General features: G+C 40.9%; 1 protein-coding gene and 1 long non-coding RNA gene across 3 annotated transcripts in view; one reads left to right on the top strand and one right to left on the bottom strand.

Annotated features, from left to right (window-relative positions):
• The window catches only part of LOC105859194 (uncharacterized), a 59309-nt gene that overhangs the window by 22268 nt on the left and 14854 nt on the right, over positions 1–22187 (bottom strand). The window contains exon 3 of the long non-coding RNA XR_012918597.1: positions 15837–15958. This is a non-coding gene — a long non-coding RNA (uncharacterized LOC105859194). The remainder of the gene's footprint in view (positions 1–15836; positions 15959–22187) is intronic.
• IL1A (interleukin 1 alpha) lies at positions 10395–21990 on the top strand. 2 transcript variants are annotated; one of them, XM_076000970.1, is made up of 7 exons: positions 10395–10452; positions 11062–11170; positions 12151–12199; positions 13076–13298; positions 14883–15056; positions 16774–16895; positions 21844–21990. In XM_076000970.1, exons 2-7 carry the CDS (start codon positions 11124–11126, stop codon positions 21865–21867), a joined length of 639 nt encoding a protein of 212 aa, XP_075857085.1. In that variant the 5' UTR covers positions 10395–10452; positions 11062–11123; the 3' UTR covers positions 21868–21990. The 2 variants fall into 2 exon arrangements, with proteins under 2 accessions (XP_075857085.1, XP_012598285.1); XM_012742831.2 differs by lacking the exon at positions 21844–21990 and adding an exon at positions 19094–20459.

The following is a 22187-nucleotide window of genomic DNA, read 5'->3' on the forward strand; positions in this document are numbered from 1 at the left end:
AGATTCAAGGTCTTGATGTCACCACAGGGTCCTCTTTCTGCTCTCCTGTATGCCCAAGTGGCCCTCCTCCTCAGATCCACTCCCTTCCCCTCCCTCCTGTCAGGTGGGTGGTCACATCGAAGCTTCCCCCCCCCACTCAGGCAGCCTTCAGTCACTTCTTGTGCTAATCTGCTGTGTTCACCACTGTCTGAATTTTCTGCCTCCCATCATCACTCTGCTCAAAGCATCCTAGTGGTTCCTTCTTGCTTACACATGAAAGTCCAGACATCAAACATAGAAGGCCCACCACAATTAAGTCCTACCCAACCTACCTTTCCAACCTTCCCTCCTTACTCTGACACAGGCTCTCTGCCTGTCACGTACATATTCTGTGGTTGCTCTTCTCTTCTATCCCTAGTCTGAACTGGATTTGGGTCTATTTTTTAAACATTCCTCTCAAGTATGGGAATAAAGCATTTCATGATGCTGGTCTTGATTTCCAAAATTTTAAATTACATTGCACCCTAATGCCCATGCATTTACTTTTTCTAGTGGGTCCGTACCCCTTACAAAAGCTAAGTTCCAAGTTCATCTTTGAAAAAAGATATAAATGCCTGCAAGTTGCACCATGTTAGGTTCTAAGAGTTTTGCATGGAAGATTTTATCAGATCATTTTCCTCTAAGTCAGGAAAGAGGTGGGGACAGGACAGGCACTGGGTGACTGAAGAAAGTGCTGAAACAAGGCCAGGGGAAGCTAAGGGGCAATAAGGAACCCCAAAGGCAAGGCAGCCACAATTTCAGCTTAGCAGGAAGGGCACCGCCCTCCAATTATGTCCCATGGCCAACAGGATGGACCACACCTGTCAGCTCCATTGACTCTAGGACACCACAACTTCATGATCCCTTCCACCTCCCACCTCCGGCTTCTGCTCCTCAGTCGCCTGCACCTGCTCCTTCCTGGGGGCACACCCATCGGCTACTGGGTGTGCCTTCCCGCTCGCTCGCACACCCTGCCCCGCCACCTCACCCAGCCACCCCGAGACTCCCATTGCTGACTCCCATTCCGCCTCTCTCACTCCAGCCCATCTGTCCTGCACTCTAAACTCATGCAGGCAGCTCCTGCTGGAGTTGTCTCGCAGGCTCCTCACACGCTATGCCATTTTCTCCATGTCAGCCGATATTTCTCTCAGAATACCGTGCTTTAGTGACCCTGGCTGCTCTGCGCAGAATATTTGTAACTCAAATACATCCCCTTGTCTCTCACCTGGAATTGCATGAGGCTTCTCCCACATTTGCCCCCAGCGTTAGAATCTGTACAGATCTTTTCAAAACACAAATCTGGTTTTCTTGCTCTCCTACTTAAAACACCTCAAAACTGCCATCGGGAAAAATTCAACATCCTTAATATGTTTAGCAGTTGCCCATGACCTGGCCCTGCCTACCACCTCAGCCTCATCTCATGCCCCTTGCCCCTCACTCTCTGGGCTCTACCTCCCTGGCCCTCCTTCAGCTTCTCAAACACCCATGGTCCTTCTGCCTTCGGGGTCCCTGTGAGTGCTGTTCCCCTTGCCTGGGACATGAATCTCTCCCCTGACCTCTACCTGCACCTTCATCACACTAATCCTACCCTTACTACTACCCATTATGTCATGTTCTTGAGGAGACTTTCTCTGATAATTTAGACTAGAGCAGGGCCCCCCACATATAACTTCACAGCATTCCATACTACTCCTTTCTTAATAGCCTCCTGCTATAGACTTAATGTTCCTATTCCCCCAAAATTCATATGTTGAAATCTAATCCCAAATGTGATGGTATTTGGAGGTGGGGTCTTTCAGAGGTGATGAAGTCATGAAGGAAGAGCCCACATGGGATTAGTACCCTTATCAAAGAGACCCCAGAGGGCTCTCTTGCCCCTTCCACCAGGATACAACGAGATGGTGTGGTCTCTGAACCAGAAAGCAGACTCTCATCAGACACCCAATCTACTGGTGCCTTAATCTTGGACTTCCCAGCATCCAGAACTGTGAAAAATTTCTGTGTTTGTAAGCCACGCAGTCTATGGTATTTTGTTGTAAAAATACAAACAGATTGAGACACATACAACTGTCATTACATGTGCAATATATGGCTTCTCTGCTAGCAGAACTGCTCCATGAAGTTAGGAACCGTGTTTGTCTTGTTCACCACTCAGCCCTCAGCCCCAAGCGTGTTCCTGAATCAAAGATCCCTGTCTTCTGTGAATGAATGAGTGAGTGAATGAATGAATGAATGGATAACCCTTGGTAATTATTCTAGCCTATTATACCTACTACAGACAAGCTCGGGTTCTACTTAGAATTCCTTTGACTATAACTTGATTTTTGGCTAGCCACATTTGACATTCCCTGCAGTAAATCTACTGTCCATCCCATATCAAGGAAGGGCCTGCACTAATACAGTAAAAAAGGTCTAAATTCCATGTGTGGAAGAGGGAGAATAAATCCAAAAGGAAGAATAGACCAAGCAAAGGCGTGGAAATGGAAGAGTGTCAGACATTTGGAGATAAAGGAATGGAAGGTAACACTAAACTGAACACTCTCACAAACACAATCTCATTGAATTCTTCCCAAACTCTATGAAGTAAGAATTACTATCCCAGTTTTTCAGAGGAGGCAACCAAAGCCCTAAAAGCTAAACAGCTTGCCCAAGGCTACACAGTAGCAGACACAGATATGAGATGTACGCCTTATGCCTTTCCTCATCCTACTTCCTCAGCCTGGAATTTCCACTCCACTCTGCAAATCTAACCCTTCAAGCTAAAGCACAGCTCAATGCAGCCTCTGTGCAGGCAGCCTGACTCACTCGCTCCCATCTCTCTGCTTGTCTCTGCTATAGCACTTCTTTATTCTGCTTTCATTGTAGTCATCTTCACATGTCTTTCCCACAAGTTCAAAGCTTAAGGGCAAGTGGAGTTCTTTGCCACCTCTTTCCCCAAGGGCTTCAGATACAATGCCTCACGTGTGACAGAGCTGTAAAACAGGTTCCCAAGCTGGCTCCAGGCAGGTTTGCATGGGACTGCGCTCTATGGGAACACCTGCTACCTCTGGGCCCTGGTCCTGCTCCTTCGTTCTGCTCTTCCTCTCTCAGGAGAGCCACAGTGCCTTTGAGCAACCCTGCATGGGGTAGAAGGGCCTGTTAGGGACAGCACAAAGAGCCCTTGGAGAGAAGAATGCAGAAATGGGAAAGTCATGACCGTATTTTTTCCCCCAAATGTCCATTTTTGTCCAAATGCTCTAAAACTTGTCTAGACTTTGAGACTCAAAAACCTAAACTTCCTTTTCCTGAGGGTAATCAAGGGCCCAGATGGTCCTTCATGTATATCAAGCTTTCTAGAAAACAAGGCTGAGTCATCACCACTCCATAGACATGATAAAGAGGCCATTTCCTTCTAATTTGTCAGCAACTGTTATAAATTTCTCTACTAGAAAAGCAACTTATTTCTATTTATATTGAGAGTGACAAATCAAATTTGCCATTGAAATAATGCAGAAGAAAAGTAGAGAGTTTAGCATGCAATCTAGTTGTGACTCAATGTGAATGAGACAGAGAAAGATTCTATAAAAGGAGAGGAAGGAATGAGTCTAATGTGGGCCATGAAGCAAAACATGCAAAATGTTCAGGATAGTTATGAAATCTGGAATGAAAGTCCAGGGCTGGAAGAACCCTGTAGCCAGCCAGTCCAATTTACAGATAAGGAACACACCTTCCACTCTTCATCCTGTGCTACAATTGCTCTAATGAGGACCCATCCTCTCCTGCAGCCAGCAGTTCACAACAAAAGAAGGAAAGACAGAACTGAGCACTGGACATAGGACTTTTGTTATTGACTACTTGCATGCATAAAAAGTCAGCCTCCCATCAGATGGAATGCTTATATTTACCTTTATAAAAATGCTTTGAAAGACAGTAAAGCACCATATAAATGTTAGATTATTAATGTAATTATTATATGATTTATATCTGTGATAGTAACCCAACAGTACCAACTCTATTGGCCATTTTATTTTTGCCACTAATTTATATCTACATCTGGAATCCAAATTTGGCCAACATGAAAGCATCCAATTAGGTTCTTGATTTGTCGTATTGGAAAATTTATCTCCCAGAGGGTAGAGAACATGACAACAGGAATGCTAATCTAGACGTGATTATGTTCAAGAAGGAGTTGATTTGTGAAAGGGGAATTTGAGATAAAGTGAATGTCATCTTGGAGCTTGTGATACAGAAGGGAAAGAGAGTCATACATAGTATTAGTCAGAATAGGTTAGGTTAGGCCGCAATAACAAATAACTTCTGAAATCTCAGTGACATACCACAATTAAAGGTTTGTTTCTCACTCATGCAAAGTCTAATACAGGTTGTTCTACTCTCACGAATTTGCAGCCACACCTTATTCATTTGTGGCCACAGTATCTGGGACACGTGACTTCCAGAGCTGTTGCATCAGGGGAAGTCATACATGACGGAGGCACACACTGGCCCTTGATTGCATAAACCAAGAAGTGTAACACATCACATACCACTTCCTGCTCACAGTTCACTGGCCAGGACAAGCCACATGTCCCCAACTGAACTGCAAGGGAGACCAGAAAATTAAGACAGACATTAATCAAGTAATCCCACAAATGAGCTGATGGATTTTTGGTGAGCACTATGTATCATACATATGTTCCCGAGATTTCAGGAAGGCAAATGTCAAAAAAGTTCTGAGTATCCCCAACAAAGCATACGTCCCTTGCAAAAGAAAGTCTGAAAAGAAATATACCGAAATAGTCTACAGCCATACCACCCTGAATGCGCCCCATCTCATCTGATCTCGGAAGCTAAGCAGGGTTGGGCCTGGTTAGTACTTGGATGGGAGAAATATACCAAAATAGTAATAGTGATTATCTCTAGTTGTTAAACTGTTTTATTTCACAATTATTTATTTTATTTTCTTCTTTATATATTTTTATATTTCCCTAGCAATATTTAATAAATGTGTTTTAGAATCCAGAAAGTAATACAAGTTATTTTTTGAAATTGAAAAACAAGTTTGGACTAGAGATAACCATGACTCCAATGAGGAAAATGACTCAAAAGGAAAGGGAATTTCTTCAAAATGCACTGCTGATTAGACCATGACAATTAGCCCAGTAAGAAGAAAAGTGAGAGATGGGCCCAGACATGACGTTGCCACCCAGGAAGCCCTCTGAGGAATTCTGATTTTTAAAGGGCATTCGTGAAGATGGGAAGAAGGGCAGGTCTCCAAGGCAGCATGTGAAGAGGAGGCAGAGGCCTGCTGATCCCCGTTCCAGAGATGAGGGGAAGGGAATTTAGGAACCAAAAACACATCAATTAGGGAACAAATGTGCTAAGACCAAGAGGGTATAGCAGCTACGTGACTGACAGGGAAGCTGTCCCTTCCTGCTCTGGGCATCAGTCCACTGTCTTGCTCTATCCCTCAGCCCTCCGGGTTCCCAGAGCACTTGTTCTCTTTGTCACACAGTTTGTGTTAAGGCAGCAAGACTGGTTTCCATGTGCACTTTATAGAAGAACTCTTCTTTCTCCTTATAATCCCTGTCCTTTGTCTACTTTTTCTGCTTTACAGCCTAGAAATTGTTTTCAAACGCAAAGATGATCTTTTAAAAGTACGAAAGTGATTATGTCACCCACACATGCCAGCCTTAATGGCTTCCCATTAGACTTTGGGTAAAGACCAGGCCCTGCCCGTCTGGCTCTTGCTTTCCTGCCCCATGCTCATCTCGCCAACTCATACCCCCAGCCCCTCACTCCCCTCCTTACCTCCACCCCAGCTCCAGCCCCAAATACCTATTTCCACTTTTTTGACTCCCAGGGACTTTGCTCAGCCTGGAATGTTCCTTCTTCCCTCCCCATTGAACCACACACTCCCACTCTAACACTAGTGCCTCTGTTATATATCCTTACTGTACTGATCTCAGTTAATAATTATCAGCTCATTTAGGACATTTAGGATCATTTAGGATCTTCAGTGTCAGCTTTCTTGAGTCAGGAACCACAGCTGGTTTTCCTCACTTAATGGGTTTTCATTCTTTGTAACTCTTTTTTTATTTACAGATGAGAGGCCATGGGATTATTTTTTCATTTTCCCCCTCTTCACGGAAGAGCCAGCGTCACTAAGTAGTAGGAGATTTTGAACTAGAATTCAAGGAACAGTGAGTTGTAATTTTACTTCCCACTCTCCTATGAATTCTCCATGTGACCTTGGGACCATACTTCCCCTGTAGCCTGTTTCCCCTTTTATAAAAGTAAGAGTTTAAACTAGATGGTCTCCAGTGTGCATCCTTCTCTAACATATAATTCTAGGACCTTCAATAGACTAAAACAAAACAGAAGAATTAAAAATTAATTTAAAATAACAGAGGAAAGGCAGCAGCTATACTAAAGAGAAGAGAAGTCTTTATGGTTGACCCAGGCTGCACTTGGTCATACCGTCTTTCCCTGAAAATAAGATCTACTCATAAAATAAGCCCTAGCAGGATTTCTAAGTATTAGCGCAATATAAGCCCTACCCCAAAAATAAGACCTAGTTAGTGATGGGCGTGGCTACGCAGCAGCGTATCTGCACAACCCATGCATTTCGTTGCAGAGCAGTAAAGAAGACGAGCAGCCCTTCTCATCTGCCCCATGAGAGCTCTACTGCTCGACATGAGAGATTGAGGCCAATCGTTCTAAAGGAAATAGAGTCGCAAGAAATTCAGGATGGAATTTGGGGTTTAGAGAGCTATGATGATGTTCCAGAAGAAGACAACTTAACTATATTTGAATAAATGTAGATTGTTGTACCGTACTTTAAAAAAAATAATACATCCTCTGAAAATAAGCCCTAGGGTGTCTTCTTGAGGAAAAATAAATATAAGACTCTGTCTTATTTTCAGGGAAACATAGTAGTAAGCTTGCACCCTCAGGCAGATTGCTTAATCTCTCCCGACCTTGACTTCCTCTTCTGTAAAATGTGATAAGAATACCCTCACAGGTTCAATGAGAGGATTAAGTGAGATACTGTACTATAATGCCTTGAATATGGCCGGCTGTTATGTTAAGTTCTTTCCTCCTTCTCCCTAACTGTCATGGAATTTAAAAGCAGATTATAACTAAATAGGGCATGAGTTGAGACTAAAGGCTCTATTGTCTCTGCATGGGATGGCTTATGTATGTATGTTTATTCCTCTCAAGAGGTTTTATACCACCTGAAAAATAATTGCATCCCCCTGAAAATTCACACTGCATTCAAGTGATTCTGTCCGACCCAGCTACATCCAACAATTTTAAAGTTGGCTCCAAAGATGCTTACAGATGTTTCCTATCTTCATGGTACAATGGAAAGACCATGACTAAAGTTCACATTCAGGCTCCACTGCTGACCATGTACTTAATTATGTCAGTCACCTTCACTCTGTTCCTGTGTATCACAGAATGAAATGAGATTTCATTGGAGGAGGGGGGGGGAGATATCTCAAACTTTTTCTTTCTTTTTTTTCTTTTTTGGTTACAAGGATCCTAGAAGCATTAAATGATGTCTGAGATAGGAAGGACCTTAAGGATGATCAGTTTCAGCCCTGGCCCTTGGCATTGTTGGTGATAAGAGATTCAGGCATTTATATGCAGTGGAAAGAGAAGATTGGGCTTGGAATCAGAAACTTCAGTTCAAGTGCTGAAGTTTGTGACCTTGGGTTAAGTCACTTAAAGCAACCTGTACCATGAAAAGCATCACCACAATTCTTTGAACCCACAAGCTCCAGTCTTATAAAGTATGTCCACTCATCTACCAACATATATCATGTCATCTTGCATATATCATTTTGTGGATCATGAGAGAAAAACACTGATTCTTAGCAAAACCCGTGGCACAGTATAAGTGCACAGTAACTTTTTTTCTGAATGATTTAGCTGACAATGACTCAAGAAAGATTTTTAAGGCCTCTGAGTTGAGAGATGGGTCCCTGAAACCACCCAAAGTCCCTGTCACGGGAGAGCCCCCAGCACGCACACACCCAGGCCCCAGTAGAACCCTCCCCAGTTTGTTTCTTTCCCCCTTCCCTAGAAGGGATGGTCTGGGAAAACTTTGTTCATGCTCCCAGAAAAGCAGGCTCCCCAAAACAATGCAAGGACCTTTGTTTAAAGGTTCTTCCTTTAAAAACTCATTTTCAAGAAGGTCATGTGAAGAAAAAGGTTGAATGATCCTCTAACACAAGTTGGCTGTTTCTCAACCAAACTCTCCTTAAGAAATTCAACAACCACATTTGGGGAATTCTCTACAACAGAGGAGTGAAGATGGGGACAGGATGGGTGTTGCCACTGACGGTAGAACCAAGGGTGTTTTCCTGGATTACCAAAGAGGTGCTAAGTATTGCTCCCAGAAACTAACCGTCTTCAGAGTTTCAATGGCGGCCTTCACCTGAAAATGTCCTCCCTGTTGAAGTTTTCAAACCAATATTTTCATAAGAACAATATTTTCGTCGGTGAACTAAGGTATTACGATAATGACTATATGGGTTCCCAAGCGACTGAAGCCATCATTAGTATTGTTATTATTTTTGTTTAGTTGCATCTCCATAGCAGCAACATTCACGATGTGCTTTGCAATTGTTTCTTAGTAATAGTCCTCACAAGATCCCCAGAAGGCAGAGGAGGGAACCCAGATTGATGCCTGAAGGGGAACCAAGGTAAGCAGAAATGTAGAGAGTTGGCTGCCATCACTGTTCATACGACACCCCCCACGCTTCCTCTGCCCCAGTCTGGTCCTACACTTACGTCGCCCACATCTGGGATGCTGGTTACTTCTGTGGCTCTTGCTATCATTATTATAACACCAAATCTATGTCTAGGAGAAACTAGACTGAGCATTAGAATCAGAGTCAGAGATTTTGCCCGTGGAGTAGCCCTTATGATCATATAACCAATGCCATGTTTTAGAGTTAAACAGGACCAGAGATAATACATCCAATACACACAAGCCACTTTACTCCCAGTTCCATGCTTTTTTGCTTGTTTATACCATGTTTCAGTATCTCATTTTTCTCTTTATCTTTTTTTCTCTCCTCTTCCATCTTCTTCCATATATTTCCTTCCTTCCTTCCCTCCTTCCTTCCTTCCTTCCTTCCTTCCTTCCTTCCTTCCTTCCTTCCTTCCTTCCTTCCTTCCTTCCTTCCTTCCTTCCTCTCTTCCTCTCCTCTCTTTCTCTCTTTCTTCCTTTCTTTTTAGAGATGAGGTCTCACTACATTGCCCAGGCTGGAGTGCAGTGGCACGATCATAGCTCACTGCAGCCTCCAATTCCTGGGCTCAAGTGATCCTCCCACCTCAGCCTCCTGAGTAGCTGCGACTACAGGTGTATGCCACCATGCCTGGCTCATTTCCTTTATTTAAAATTTACATGGCTTAAACTCCAACAAGGAAACCTGAAATATTTGTTTGCTAAGACTATGGTATTTTACCTCCTGAACCAGGCTGGCCTTGGGAAATTGAGAAAGTCTTTAATAATAATGACCAGGCAATACTGGTGCAGTCTCATATGTAAGAATCCATGCCCTCTTCTCTCCCAACCTACATTCCCAAATTTAGGCACTGGCTTCTGGCTGGGGCCTTGCCCATGCCTCCTGGAGTCCCACTTGTCCTCACACACCTTAGGTTTATCCTAAAGAAGGGCAGATTTCTCTTTGGGTTCTAACAGAGGGTCACTTTTCTGTAACATGACTAGGGGTGAGAGTTCTCTGCTGAAGGTCTGTCACCTCTGTAGGAAATGTGTTGACAATACACGGAGCAATAAGAGGATCACTTTTTTTGATCAGATATCACTTTTCTCTCCTCCACTCTGCCCTCACCAGGAGGTTGTCACCTCACACTCAGAGTGATTTATGTCTTATGCAAGCAAACTTCCATCCTCTGAAAAGATGGCTCATTTTCCCTCAAATGCCATTACCTCACCAGGGCCAGCCAGTGTTCTGCCAATTCACACTCAGCCCATGGGCACAATCAACAAATTAAATGAAAACACAAGCTACAGCCACTAAGCTTCTCTCCAAATCTAAGTGCCTATATTTGTGATTTCAGGATTTCTACCTTCCTCCCCTGCTACATAGCTTTAGAAACTTGATAAGTTTCCTGCTCTTCTTCCCTTTTTCTAATACATGTTTATAATCGTACAGAGCAAAGCTATCAATAACTCCTGGAATATCTGTAAACAATACTATCACATATGCCATCTTCATTATTTTAGCCAGTATCAAGTTAAATAAACATAGAAATTGAAATTCTTAAGAAACCAGAATTATTCCCTGTGAATTCCCCGTGATGCAACTCACTTGTGGCCACGCCTACCCAGGACAATTACAAAAGGGTAAAGAAGCCTGACTCAGGCTGAAGCTTCCAGCCAGAGAGGGAGTCATTTCATTGACGCTTGAGTCAGCAAAGGTATTGTTCTTATTACATCTCTGGCTTTTAAAGTGTTTCTTTGTTTTTCTCCTCAGCTGTTTTCTCTCAGACTGCCTACCTTCTCTAAAACGACAGCCTCTCCCTTCTTTCTTTTCTTTTCTCTCCGTGGTTTGGTGTGTGAGCTACAATCACAGTCCAATTTCAGAAAATGATTCTGTCCTTTTACTGATGGGAAGCTGGGGATGGAAGAACTGGCTTCCTCTGAGGGCATCAGTGGGTACAGCCGAGCCTTCCTTTGGGAAGAAATCTCTACTACCAACAACTTTTGGGAGAAAATTGAACATTTCCAACTCTGTCTCTCTCTGGCATCTGTGTAAGACAAATACCTTATTCTTGTGGAGTTATTTTTTAACCAACTCAAACTTTCATTGAATACCTACTATGTGCAATGCATTGGGTTCAGCACATAAGGAATGCCAAGATAAATAAAACATTCTGAAAGAATCGTATAATCTGATAGAGGAGGCAGATGCATACAAAAAATAATTCAAGAGGGTGAGAAGAAGAATGGGGGAAATGCTGAGTGTGGACTAAATCATTCAATGAATTTTCTCAAGAAGCACAAAGTGGATGTGTCTCCCCTTACAGGCATCTGGTTCAGAGGCTATCTCAGCTGACAGCCACAGGTGTTCTCCGTTGCAGAAGTTAAGATGGCCAGAGTCCCCGACCTGTTTGAAGACTTGAAGAACTGTTACAGGTAAGAAATAAGATTCTATCTCCTGTTATTTAACAAAGGGTTCAAGGCTCATCAGAATCCAGCAAGGCATTACAGTGACCAGCATGAAGCCAGGCAGAGGCTCCAGAGATGTGTACTAGCCCTAAAGTCAGAGCAGGTTCAGAGAAGACCCAGGAAAACTAAGCACCCAGCATGTTAAACTGAGATTACATTCGCAGGGAGACAGCCATTTTAAAGAAATTATTTTTGAGGTCTGCTGAGTCCTATGTGAATTTCAACATTAACTTAGACAGCCTCGGTTGAGTTCATATGCTCTGATACAGGAATTGATTTTAATAGACTGTGAGAGAATCCATTGGCAGGAAAACTTGATCTCAGTTGGGAGTAGAAAATGGCTCCATGACAATTTGAGCCTGTGAATACACATAAACAGCCCAAGCTCATTCAGAAATAGAAGAAATGTAAATGAACAAAAAGTTTAAATTATGGAACCTTTTTAAACTAATGTGATATTCCTCTTATCTATACTAAATACTAACACAAATTAGGCTGTCAAAATGTTGCCTGGATATTTTACCAAGTATAAATTATTAAATCTGTCTTAGTGAATACATGAAAGCAATATGCAACATATGATCAGTTTGGTTAAAATCAAAATGAGATGCTTCAAAAGTATTATATTTCTTTTCTTTTAAGGAGCTTAGTGTTTTTCCCTGAAATTAAAGTTCTTCAATTTATTAGCCAACCCCAATTTTTATAGCTAAAGCCCAGGTAAAGTTCAAGGCCTATCCGGATTACTAATTCCAAATTAGTGAGCTATGAATTACTGTATGTATGTGTATGTATAGAAGTCCTTAATTTTCAAAGATGCCAGTAATGGCCGCGTATGTGCGCACTCGCGCGTGTGTTACCCGAAGCTAACATGGTCATTAAAATAGGTTGCCCAGGGACCATAATGAAATAACAAACAGTATTACATTCTCATCATTTTATTTCAACAGTGAAAACGAAGAATACAGTTCCGCCATTGACCATCTCTCTCTGAATCAGGTAAGCAAATGACTGTAATTCTTATGGGATTGCTATCCTTATACAGTAGTTCTTCATCACAAGAGAAGAGAAATGGCTTGAATCTTAGATGCTTTTGTTTTAGCTTCACTAGAGGTCCAGAGACCTGCATTTCTTCATTATAAGTGAGGCCAGCTGCCTCTCTAAACTAACAGTTGATGGTACTCTTCATCTTCACCAGCTTTTCATGGAAGAGAGCAGAACTATCCCAAATCCCCAAGAATTGGAATCTCCTGGGCCAGGTTTCATCAGGATGTTAGTTATGCCATCCTGGGACAGCCTCTTTAGGCTATTTCACCAGGAGTCTCTCTCTTAATGTGATACATTGTGGTTGTCCTCTCTGACACCAACATCAGAGGTTAGAAGGCATCCTCCAAACACAATAGCCCATGAAGCTGAGGGACAGGAAGCAAGACAATGGAAAGTGGGAAATCTGCAACCACTCACCAAGCTGTGTGATTGTGTTTGGAGGCCACAAATAGACAGTAGAAGTACTGATATGTGCATCTCTGGTACTGGCTTTAAAAGCTGTACCCAAAGGAATATTTCTAAAATAGTTTGAGCATTATCAAGTAGATGTTTAACCTCCTAAGAGGGAACTAATTGGAAGGCTACCACTCACTAAGATCATTGTTAACCTATTTAGTTACAACATCTCATTTTTGAGCATGCAAATGGATGGAAATTCTTCCCAAGAAATCACATCCTTCATCCTGGAAGGAATGAAGGAAGGGGAAGGAGAGGGGGAGCAAAAGAGGAAGGGAGGGAGAGAGGACTGATAAATGAGAGTTAACCAAGACCAAAATGGAGATCCTATGCCATAGACAGCCTCTCATTTTCCATTGTCTTTCCTCACAGAAATCTTTCTATGATGCAAGCTACAGCCCCCATTGTAAGGACTACATGGGTCAATTTATGTCTCTGAGTACCTTTGAAACCTCTAAGACATCCAAGTTTACCTTCAAGGAGAGTATGGTGGTGGTTGCAGACAATGGGAAAGTTCTGAAGAAGAGACGATTGAGTTTAAATCAACACATGACTGATGATGACCTGGAGGCCATTGTAAATAATTCAGAAGAAGGTAAAGCCTCGAGCACAATAATATCCTTGCTTTCCAGTTTTAGGTAAATGGGGACAATAGCATATAGGAGAAAAGAGAACCTGGAGTCAGAATAACAGGTGGGAAACAAAGCATTAGTCTGATAACTATAAGGAAGACAAATTAATTTTTATCCTTCTCTAGCAGGAAGGGATTAGCAGTGACCTGAATCTAGAATACTTGCTCATGGGCTCATCTCTGGGCCATATTGTAAAGGTCTGTGACTTTTACTCTTTCAGGAGAAAGCAGCTATATACTGTTAGTGGTTGCCCACCTTGGGCATGTTATTTTCATCTTTCTGTGCCTCAGTTTCCTCTACTGTAAAATGGAGATAATCAGAGTCCCTGCCTCATTGGCATGTTGTGAAGGTTAAATGAGTCAATACTCCCAAACTTCTGGGAGAGAATAATGTCTGGTACATAGTAAGCACCCGATAAATGTTAGCTGTTATTATTTCTACTGCTATCACTACTATGACCTTTATTAATACTACCAGCACTACTAATTTATTAATGGGTGAATTCTCTCTAAACCTCACAGCAACCTTACATTGTCATTTTACATGAGAGGAAACTAAGCTCATTGAGATAAGTGACCTGCCCGAAGACTCACCATCTGTGAGAGAGCCTCAAATCTAATTCAGTTCTATCTGACTACAAAAATCAGTTTTTCGCCCATGCCTTTACTGTATAAGCCTCCACATAAAACATAAACCCAATATTCCTATTTTTAGGATAACATCTAAGCAATAATACATGTCTACCTAGAAGGTTTAATATGTGACAAAATATAAGAAAATAAAAATCGCGTTTATTGCCACTCAAAGTTTATCACTGCCAGCACTGTGGTAGGTTTCCTTAAAGTCTTTTCTATATGCATACACACACGTGAACAAACATATCTAACATTATTAGCATCACACTATATCCAATTTTATATCTAGTTTTTTTCACTCAGCAATATCAAGAACATTTTAGGGTGCTAATTTTTTGCCAGTATAAGTAATGCAACAATGAACATTTATATCAGTAAATTTTCATTTCTATCACCATTTGTTTCCTTGGAATAGATTCCTAGAAGCAGAACTACTGAGAGCCATGAGGACTGGTAAAGCTATTGATACATACCACTTTCCAGAAAGGTGGTAGACCTGCACTCTGAGTAACATATATAATTTTTAGTGTATTCATTTTTTCCTGAGTGAGTTCATTTGAAAGTATAGATAGGGAATACTGGTAGTCTTTCTGGTCACTTAGAAACCTCCAGACAATGAACAATGAGAAAGTTGCACCAATAATCTCTTTTTTAAAAAAAAAACAACAAAACTGCTTCCTGAGGAATCAAAGTTTAAAAAGAACCAAATACATAACCACAAGGATAATCCTAGAATCAATTCTACTGCTGACGGGATGATTTCACTTCTCTGGGTTTGCTCACCTGGACTGGAATAATCCTAACATCCCTTCCAGAGAGGGGGACGTTATGCTTTCTATGCTTATGCTTGAGTATATATATCGACTGCATTTATATGTAGACAGTAATCTGAACTTATGATCATGGTCTTAGATATCATTGAGCCCAGGTCAGCAGCTTCCAACTTCCTGAGCAACATGAGTTACCGCTTTAAAAGGATCATCAAAGACCAAGTCACCCTGAATGACACCCAAGGTCAAACTATAGTTCGAGCCCCCTCGAATGAGCACCTCTGGGCTGCTGCAATAAATAATAAGGACGATGCAGGTAAATAGTCAACTCTGTCGTCTTCCCCTCCTTTTATTTATTTACTTATTTCAAGCTTTCTGCTTTCAAAAACTAACTTCTTTAGATTCCTGGTTTGCACATTCTTCTAGAATAGGTTGAAGCACATCACTCCTGGTAAAAAATCTCAGGCTCACACCTGTAATCCTAGCACTTTGGAAGGCTGAGGCAGGAGGATCACTTGAGCCCAGGAGTGGAGGTTGCAGTGAGCTTTGATGATGCCACTGCTCTCTACCCTGGGCAACAGAGAGAGACCATGTCCCCCCCCCCCCAAAAAAAAATCTCAGACAAGGACAGAAGTTTCAGCTCTATCTGGAAGTTCTACAAGAGAGAAATTTCCTATTTTCAAGAGCACAAGATGAAGTACAAAGCCTGCTGATTAACTATCTTCTTGATTCTTTTAGATATTCTTAACCCTTGATTTTAAAGATAAGGAAACTGAATCTCAGAAATATTAAATGACTTACTCAAATTTACCCAAAAGCCAGTTAAAAACAACCGCTCTTCTTTACAAAGCCTGCTGATCAAACTTACAAATAACACCAAACTAGGAAGACCTTTATTATCTTTGATAAAATAGTTGGTGAGGCAAAACCACCATTAAGCTGCAAATACAGTCTAAAAGATGAAGTTTAGTGTGCAAAAACTTTTGTCACACAGATCCACTTTTCATGGTGGACATGTTTTAGCTTCAGGACAGATCAACAGTATACAAAATAATTTTTAAAGATCCAAAGAGAGGCCAGGGGTGGTGGCTCATACCTGTAATCCTAGCATATTGCAAGGCCAAGGCTGGAGGATCACTCGAGGCCAGGAGTTTCAGGTCACAGTGAGCTCTGATGATGCCACTGCACTCTAGCCTGGGGGACAGACAGAGACCATGTCTCCAAAAAAGAAAAAAAAATCCAATGAGGCAACTGTGCAGTAAATAAGCAGGACTTTTTCTGATTGGATCTACTTCAGCTAACATGCTTTCCACTCTACAACATTTACAAATTATTTTGTGTTCTATGTTCATACTTAATATTATTTCATACAATCTTCCCACATATTGACAATCATATATGCATTTGCCATCTTTAATGGCACTAGAGTATTCTACCATGTTGCTGTGCTGGTCCCTTGGGTTTGTTCTAAATAGCTCTGTTACAAATATCTTCATAGACATTATTGGTTTTTTCTCTATCTCTTTATTTCTTTGGAGCATATCCCAAAGTGGAACTTCCAGATCAGTAGGCATAATAATTTTACGGCTTTATTAAACATCATTCTCTGAGGAAAACTGAACCACTTTTTAGTATCACTAGCAACATGTGAGTGTTATCAGTTTCCTAAACACCTCTGCCTTAGGTCATTATGAATTCCTGATCTAACAAATTGCAGGGTCTTATCCCTCTATGTAATTATAAAAGATTCCAACAATTACATATTTGGTTCCTACACATTCATTCAAGATAAAAACTCTAAGAACATTAATCAAGTATTTACCTGCCTGGTAAATGTGGCAGACATTGTGAAGGATGCAGAGGTGAACGGAATTCCATTCCGGACTTCTAGATATTCACACCACAGATGTGGACCTAACCATACACACACACACACACACACACACACACACACACACAATATCTACATAAGCAATGATCTTATACAAATAACACAATGGATTTACTTTCTTTTTTACTATTCTTTTCACCAGTGAAGTTTGACATGGGTGCTTATGTATCAAGAGATGACAGTAAAATTCCTGTGACTCTAAGAATCTCAAAAACTCAACTGTTTGTGTGTGCCCAAGATGAAGACCAACCAGTACTACTGAAGGTCAGTTGTCCTTAGTCTGCACTTACCCTCACTTCCATCTCATATGTTTGTAAATGAGCCCATTAGGCACCGGCCCTAGCAGGGTGGCACTGTCCTTTTCCCTCCCTACCACCTGCCCACACAACCCCACCTGGCTTCTCACCCATGCTCAGGCCATCCTAGGTAGGATCCGTGAGACTATAATGGAGGTAGCAAGAGTGAACAAGAGCTAAATTGCTTGCTTTCTTTTTTTCTCTTCCTCTGTATGACTCTACTGACCCCCCCCATCCCAGGGCAACCATTAATTCCATCACTCTTTACTGATGTCTATTATCTGACCTACATGATATTAGGCATTAGGACACTGGGGCCTGCCTCCAAGAAACTCCAATAAGCCAACTGAGATCAGAGAGGATTAATCACCTGCCAATGGGCACAAAGCAAAAAGCTAGGAGCCAAGACTAAAATGCAGGCGTGCTGACTGCAGTGCCTCTCCCTCTTCAGAGGCCCCAGCATTATCCCTTACCTCAGCCCCATCTCCACTACCACTGTGCCCCTCAAACATACAGGTTCACACATGCATGCCCACTGTAGCCTAAGATGTTTTCTCCACTGATGACTCTTATTCAGCAAATGTATAACCCAAGGCCTCCCATCCCCAGGTAGAATTTATGTGGACATCTATGTTTCTCTAACTGTATCAAGCAAAATGAAAGTTATAGCTACAGAGTAGGGCAGTAGCTTCATTCATGAATTCATTCAATGGTCATTATTTATTCAGAGCCTTTTATTTTCCAAGCATAGTGACAACAGCTATTTAGGCAGTGGTGAGTCAAAGCCCCTAGCATTATAGCACTTAGTCTTCTGGGGGACACAGACAATAGACAAGCCAAACAACCAACAAAGAAGTACAAGATGCTGCAAAGAAAATGTGCTGGGTGCCAAGACAGAGAAAAATGGGGGCATGCCATTTAGACAGAGTGGCAAGAGGAGAGCTCCTTGTGAGATGGGAGCTGCTGACAGGAGGGAGCATGCTATGTGGCGTGGGTGGAGTGGGCATTCTAAACAGAGGGTCTGGGTACACCCAGGCACCAGAGCTTCAGGATCTTTAAGGCCAACTTCAAGGATCGGAAAAAGTAGACTTGGAGCTGAGGCATTGTGAGAAGGAGGAAAGATATGCAGTGGCTAAGTGCTTGCAGAGCTTGAGTTTGGATTCCATTTTTTACAAAGAAAAACCATTAAGTGGTTTCACACAGTGCAGTGTCATAACCTCACTTATATTTCCTAAAATAGAGAGCAGATCAGAAGGAAGGAGAGAGAGAAAGCAGAGAACCCAATTAGAAGGTTATAACAGCAGCCATGGGTGGAGCAGGTACGGAATCAGGTGGAAAGAAATAGAATTGGACTATATTTTGGAGATAGAATGAACAGGAGGAAGAGGAGAAACTGCATTTACTGAGATGGGAACAACTAGAAGAGGAATAAGTTTTAGAAATAAAATTCTTGCTGACCCTTGAAACCCCAAGGAAACCTCAAGAAGGATATTTACTTGCTTTAGACTGAAAAGAATAGGAAAGAAACATCTCAACTTGGAATTTGAAATCTATTTTTCCATGAAAGTATTTTTCCATGAAAGTATTGCTAGATTCTATTCATACTCACAGGAAGAGCATATTCTAAAAAAAAATTGTATTGAAATAGTTTAACTACTGATATACCTGGGAAGTTATGTGTGTGTTTAACCTTCAATTGTTGACTTAAATACAAAGATAAATGTCGTCTAAATGCTAAATTGTTTTCCCAAAGAAAACACTTAGAGGTCAGTATATTTAGGAAGCTTAGAATCACCAGTGCTCAGATTTGATGCAGAATGCCTTATGCCTATGTTGAAACCAGGACATGAACAATGTTCACCACTTATCTGCCTGGATACAGTGAGATGCTAGTGCTAGTGTCATTGGCAGTCTTCATGAGTAATTTAGATCTCTCTCTAATCAGCTGAGGAAATCAACACTTGTGAATAGACTGGGTCATACATCTAATAGGCATTTAATAAATGCTTGCTGAATGAACAAATGAATGAAGAACCTATATCGTCACATTAAAGCCATAGTCCTAAAGTCCTCTTTCTCAGGAAGGCCAGATGCCAAGGGGTTGAGCTTCAGTTATTTTTCTATCATCTTCTTGTTCTCTAACAGAATTCTGTTCTCCTTTTGTAGGAGTTCCCTGAGACTCCCAAAACCATCACAGGTGGTGACACCAACATCCTCTTTTTCTGGGAAACTCATGGCAGCAAGAACTACTTCACCTCAGCTGCCCAACCACAATTGTTTATCGCCACAAAGCAAAACCATGTGGTACACATGGCAAGGGGACTACCCTCTATCACTGACTTTCAGATACTAGATAGCTAGGCTTAGCTTTTAGTCTACTCACTTACAAAGTGTTGACAATCTGTATGTACCATGTACATGAAGAAGTCCAATCCTTTACTCTTAGTCATTTGCTGAGCATGTGCTTAGTCTTTGTAATTCGAAATGAATGTTTACCCTCTTTGTAAGAGAGGAGCAAGGTCATAGAACCAACACTAACATACAACATTGTTTGTTATTTAAAGAACACCCTATACTTTGCACAGTACCAATCATTTTAGTTATTATTTTTCATAACAATCTTAGGAAAACCAGGGCTACTGACTATGCCTACCAAAAAGACTCTACCCATATTACAGATGGGCTGACTAAGGCATAAGAAAACTAAGAAATACATACAATAGCATTTGGAATGAGAAGCCACAGACCTAGTATTTAATTCCAACTGTTTGCCTTCTGCTGATGGATACTTTAATCAAATGGCATAAGTTTCTGGGACTTTGGTTTTATCATTTTCAAAATGGAGGGAATAATACCTATATCCTTCCTGCCTCAATAGTTTTTTATGCCAATCAGTGAGATCATTTTGGTAAAATACTTCTTGAAGCTAATCCTCAAGAAAAGGCAATACATGAAATATTTTTAAATTATTATTCTTGTGTATATATATTTATAAACATATTTATTAAGATATTAATAATTATAATATTATTATATTTATGGCAGTTCTTTGTATCCTCCAAGTGTGACCAGACATCATCAATAAAAGCAGACAATGTTTTCCAGGCTGAGTGAGTTTGATTTAGTTAGCACCAGGGCACTTTGTTCCAAGTCATGATTTTTCCATACCATGAAACTCTGCATTGTAGTATGTGGGAGCCCTATTATTATGATAATAAATTTATATTAATCACTTTGTTTGTTTATGCTGATAATTGGGCCAGTCTTTGATTCTTCTGCCCTTATACTTGTCTTGGCATTCTTGTGTCATTCAGTTTCACCTGGAATCAAGTCCTACTAGCTAAAATGAGATTAACTCAACTCTAGCAACCATGGGACCACTGTTATCTAAACTTTCTTTTCTGGAATATAATCAGTGTTTCTTCGGTTCTAAAATTTGTGAACAAACCATAGTGTTACATTATTATCAACAATAGCAACTGATACATTATTATCATAATTAAATAAAACAATAAAATTGATCTGACACACAGTTATTTGTTGTCTTAATCATTATTTTATTGCATGGTAATCAGAGACAAATGGCAAAAGTTTACATAAATAACTATACTTAGTGTTAATTTACAAAGCCAAACTAAGATTTTATGGTTTTTCTCTCCCCTTTGTTAGCTGCCAGTCTGCATAAATGGCATTAAGAATGATAATATTCCCAAGTTCAGTTCAAGCTCACATTACACATATACAACACTTATGCTCATGTGTCCACACAAACTCACATGTATGGAGCCACATTAAAAACAACTAAGGGACCCATTTGGAAAGCATGGGTACAAGATAGGTTGAATTGAAAAATCAAAAGAAATCAAGGCTAAAAGCAAGAGAACTTGGAATGGGGAAGAAGTAGTCCAAGATGACCCTGCTTCCTGGTACTGGAGACTGGATGAGTGGTGGCATCTTAATTAGCATTTTTGGTAAAAATATGGAGTTTTTCTACATTCTAGGATGAAGTATGATGAGCATAATTTTAGATATGTAATTTCAGCTACTAGCAGAACATCCAAGTGAAAATGTATAATGGGCAGATGACAATGTATCTGGAACTCAGAAAAAGTTAGAGCTAAATATAGATTTGGAATGGTATGTAGTAGGCAAAATCCTAAAAGTGACATCAAAGGTAGAAGAGAAGTATATGATGAACACTGTTGGTTATCCATGAGATCACCAACTTCTCTTCTTCCTTCCTAACAGAACCCTGATTTCATTCAGAAGTCAACATACCCTGCCCCAAAGAATGAATTCAATTGGTTTAAGATCATGTCCATTCTATCCTCACATGACTAAGTCATTTGACTTAATCCTGTCGAATGACATCAATCTGCAGGGGGCAACTTCTGGAAGAGACTTTCTATCCTGGTAATAAGAGAGAGCCATAGAGAAGAAGGTCCTTTTTCCTCCTTCCTTCCTTCCTTCCTGCATGAGACACATTCTATGAGAATGTGAAACTTGGGACTGTAGTCACCAACCTGCAACCATTCAGAAGACACAGCCACACATTGAGGAATACAGACTGGTGAGAAAAAGAAACTGCATCTTTAACAACATTGTTAACACTAAGATCCCACCTCCAGACTTTAAGAAAACAAGAAATGCTACTGCTATTAAGCCATTTTTGAGTGGTCTGCTATTACTTACAGTCAAACTCAGCCTAACTGATACACAGAGCACCACAGAGACCTAGTCTCTTGTTCATTTCACCCTGTTCTTCCTAGCAGCCACTATTTTTCTAGGATTTCCTTACCCCAAGACTGGCCAGAGTAAGATTAAGTAACACCTGCTTCCTTGATGTTCTTTTTAAAGAAATACTTAAAAAATACTTAAGAAACTATTTTAATATTAGTATATCTTAATATTTTCAGAAATCGGAAAATACAAAACACTGACCAAGCAACACGAATTCAAGAAGTCTTAAAAAGTATGATAGCTCAAAAAAACTCCAAACAATAAATGCTGGCGTGGTTGCGGAGAGAGAGGAGCACTCCTACACTGCTGGTGGAAGTGCAAACTAGTTCAACCTCTGTGGAAAGCAATATGGAGATACCTTAAAGCAATACAAGTGAATCTACCATTTGATCCAGCAATCCCATTGCTGGGCATCTACCCAAATGATCCAATGACACTCTACAAAAAAGACACCTGCACTCGAATGTTTATAGCAGCACAATTCATAATTGCAAGGCTGTGGAAACAGCCAAAGTGCCCA

Source organism: Microcebus murinus, chromosome 3 (genome assembly GCF_040939455.1).
Source record: "Microcebus murinus isolate Inina chromosome 3, M.murinus_Inina_mat1.0, whole genome shotgun sequence".
NCBI lineage: Eukaryota > Metazoa > Chordata > Mammalia > Primates > Cheirogaleidae > Microcebus > Microcebus murinus.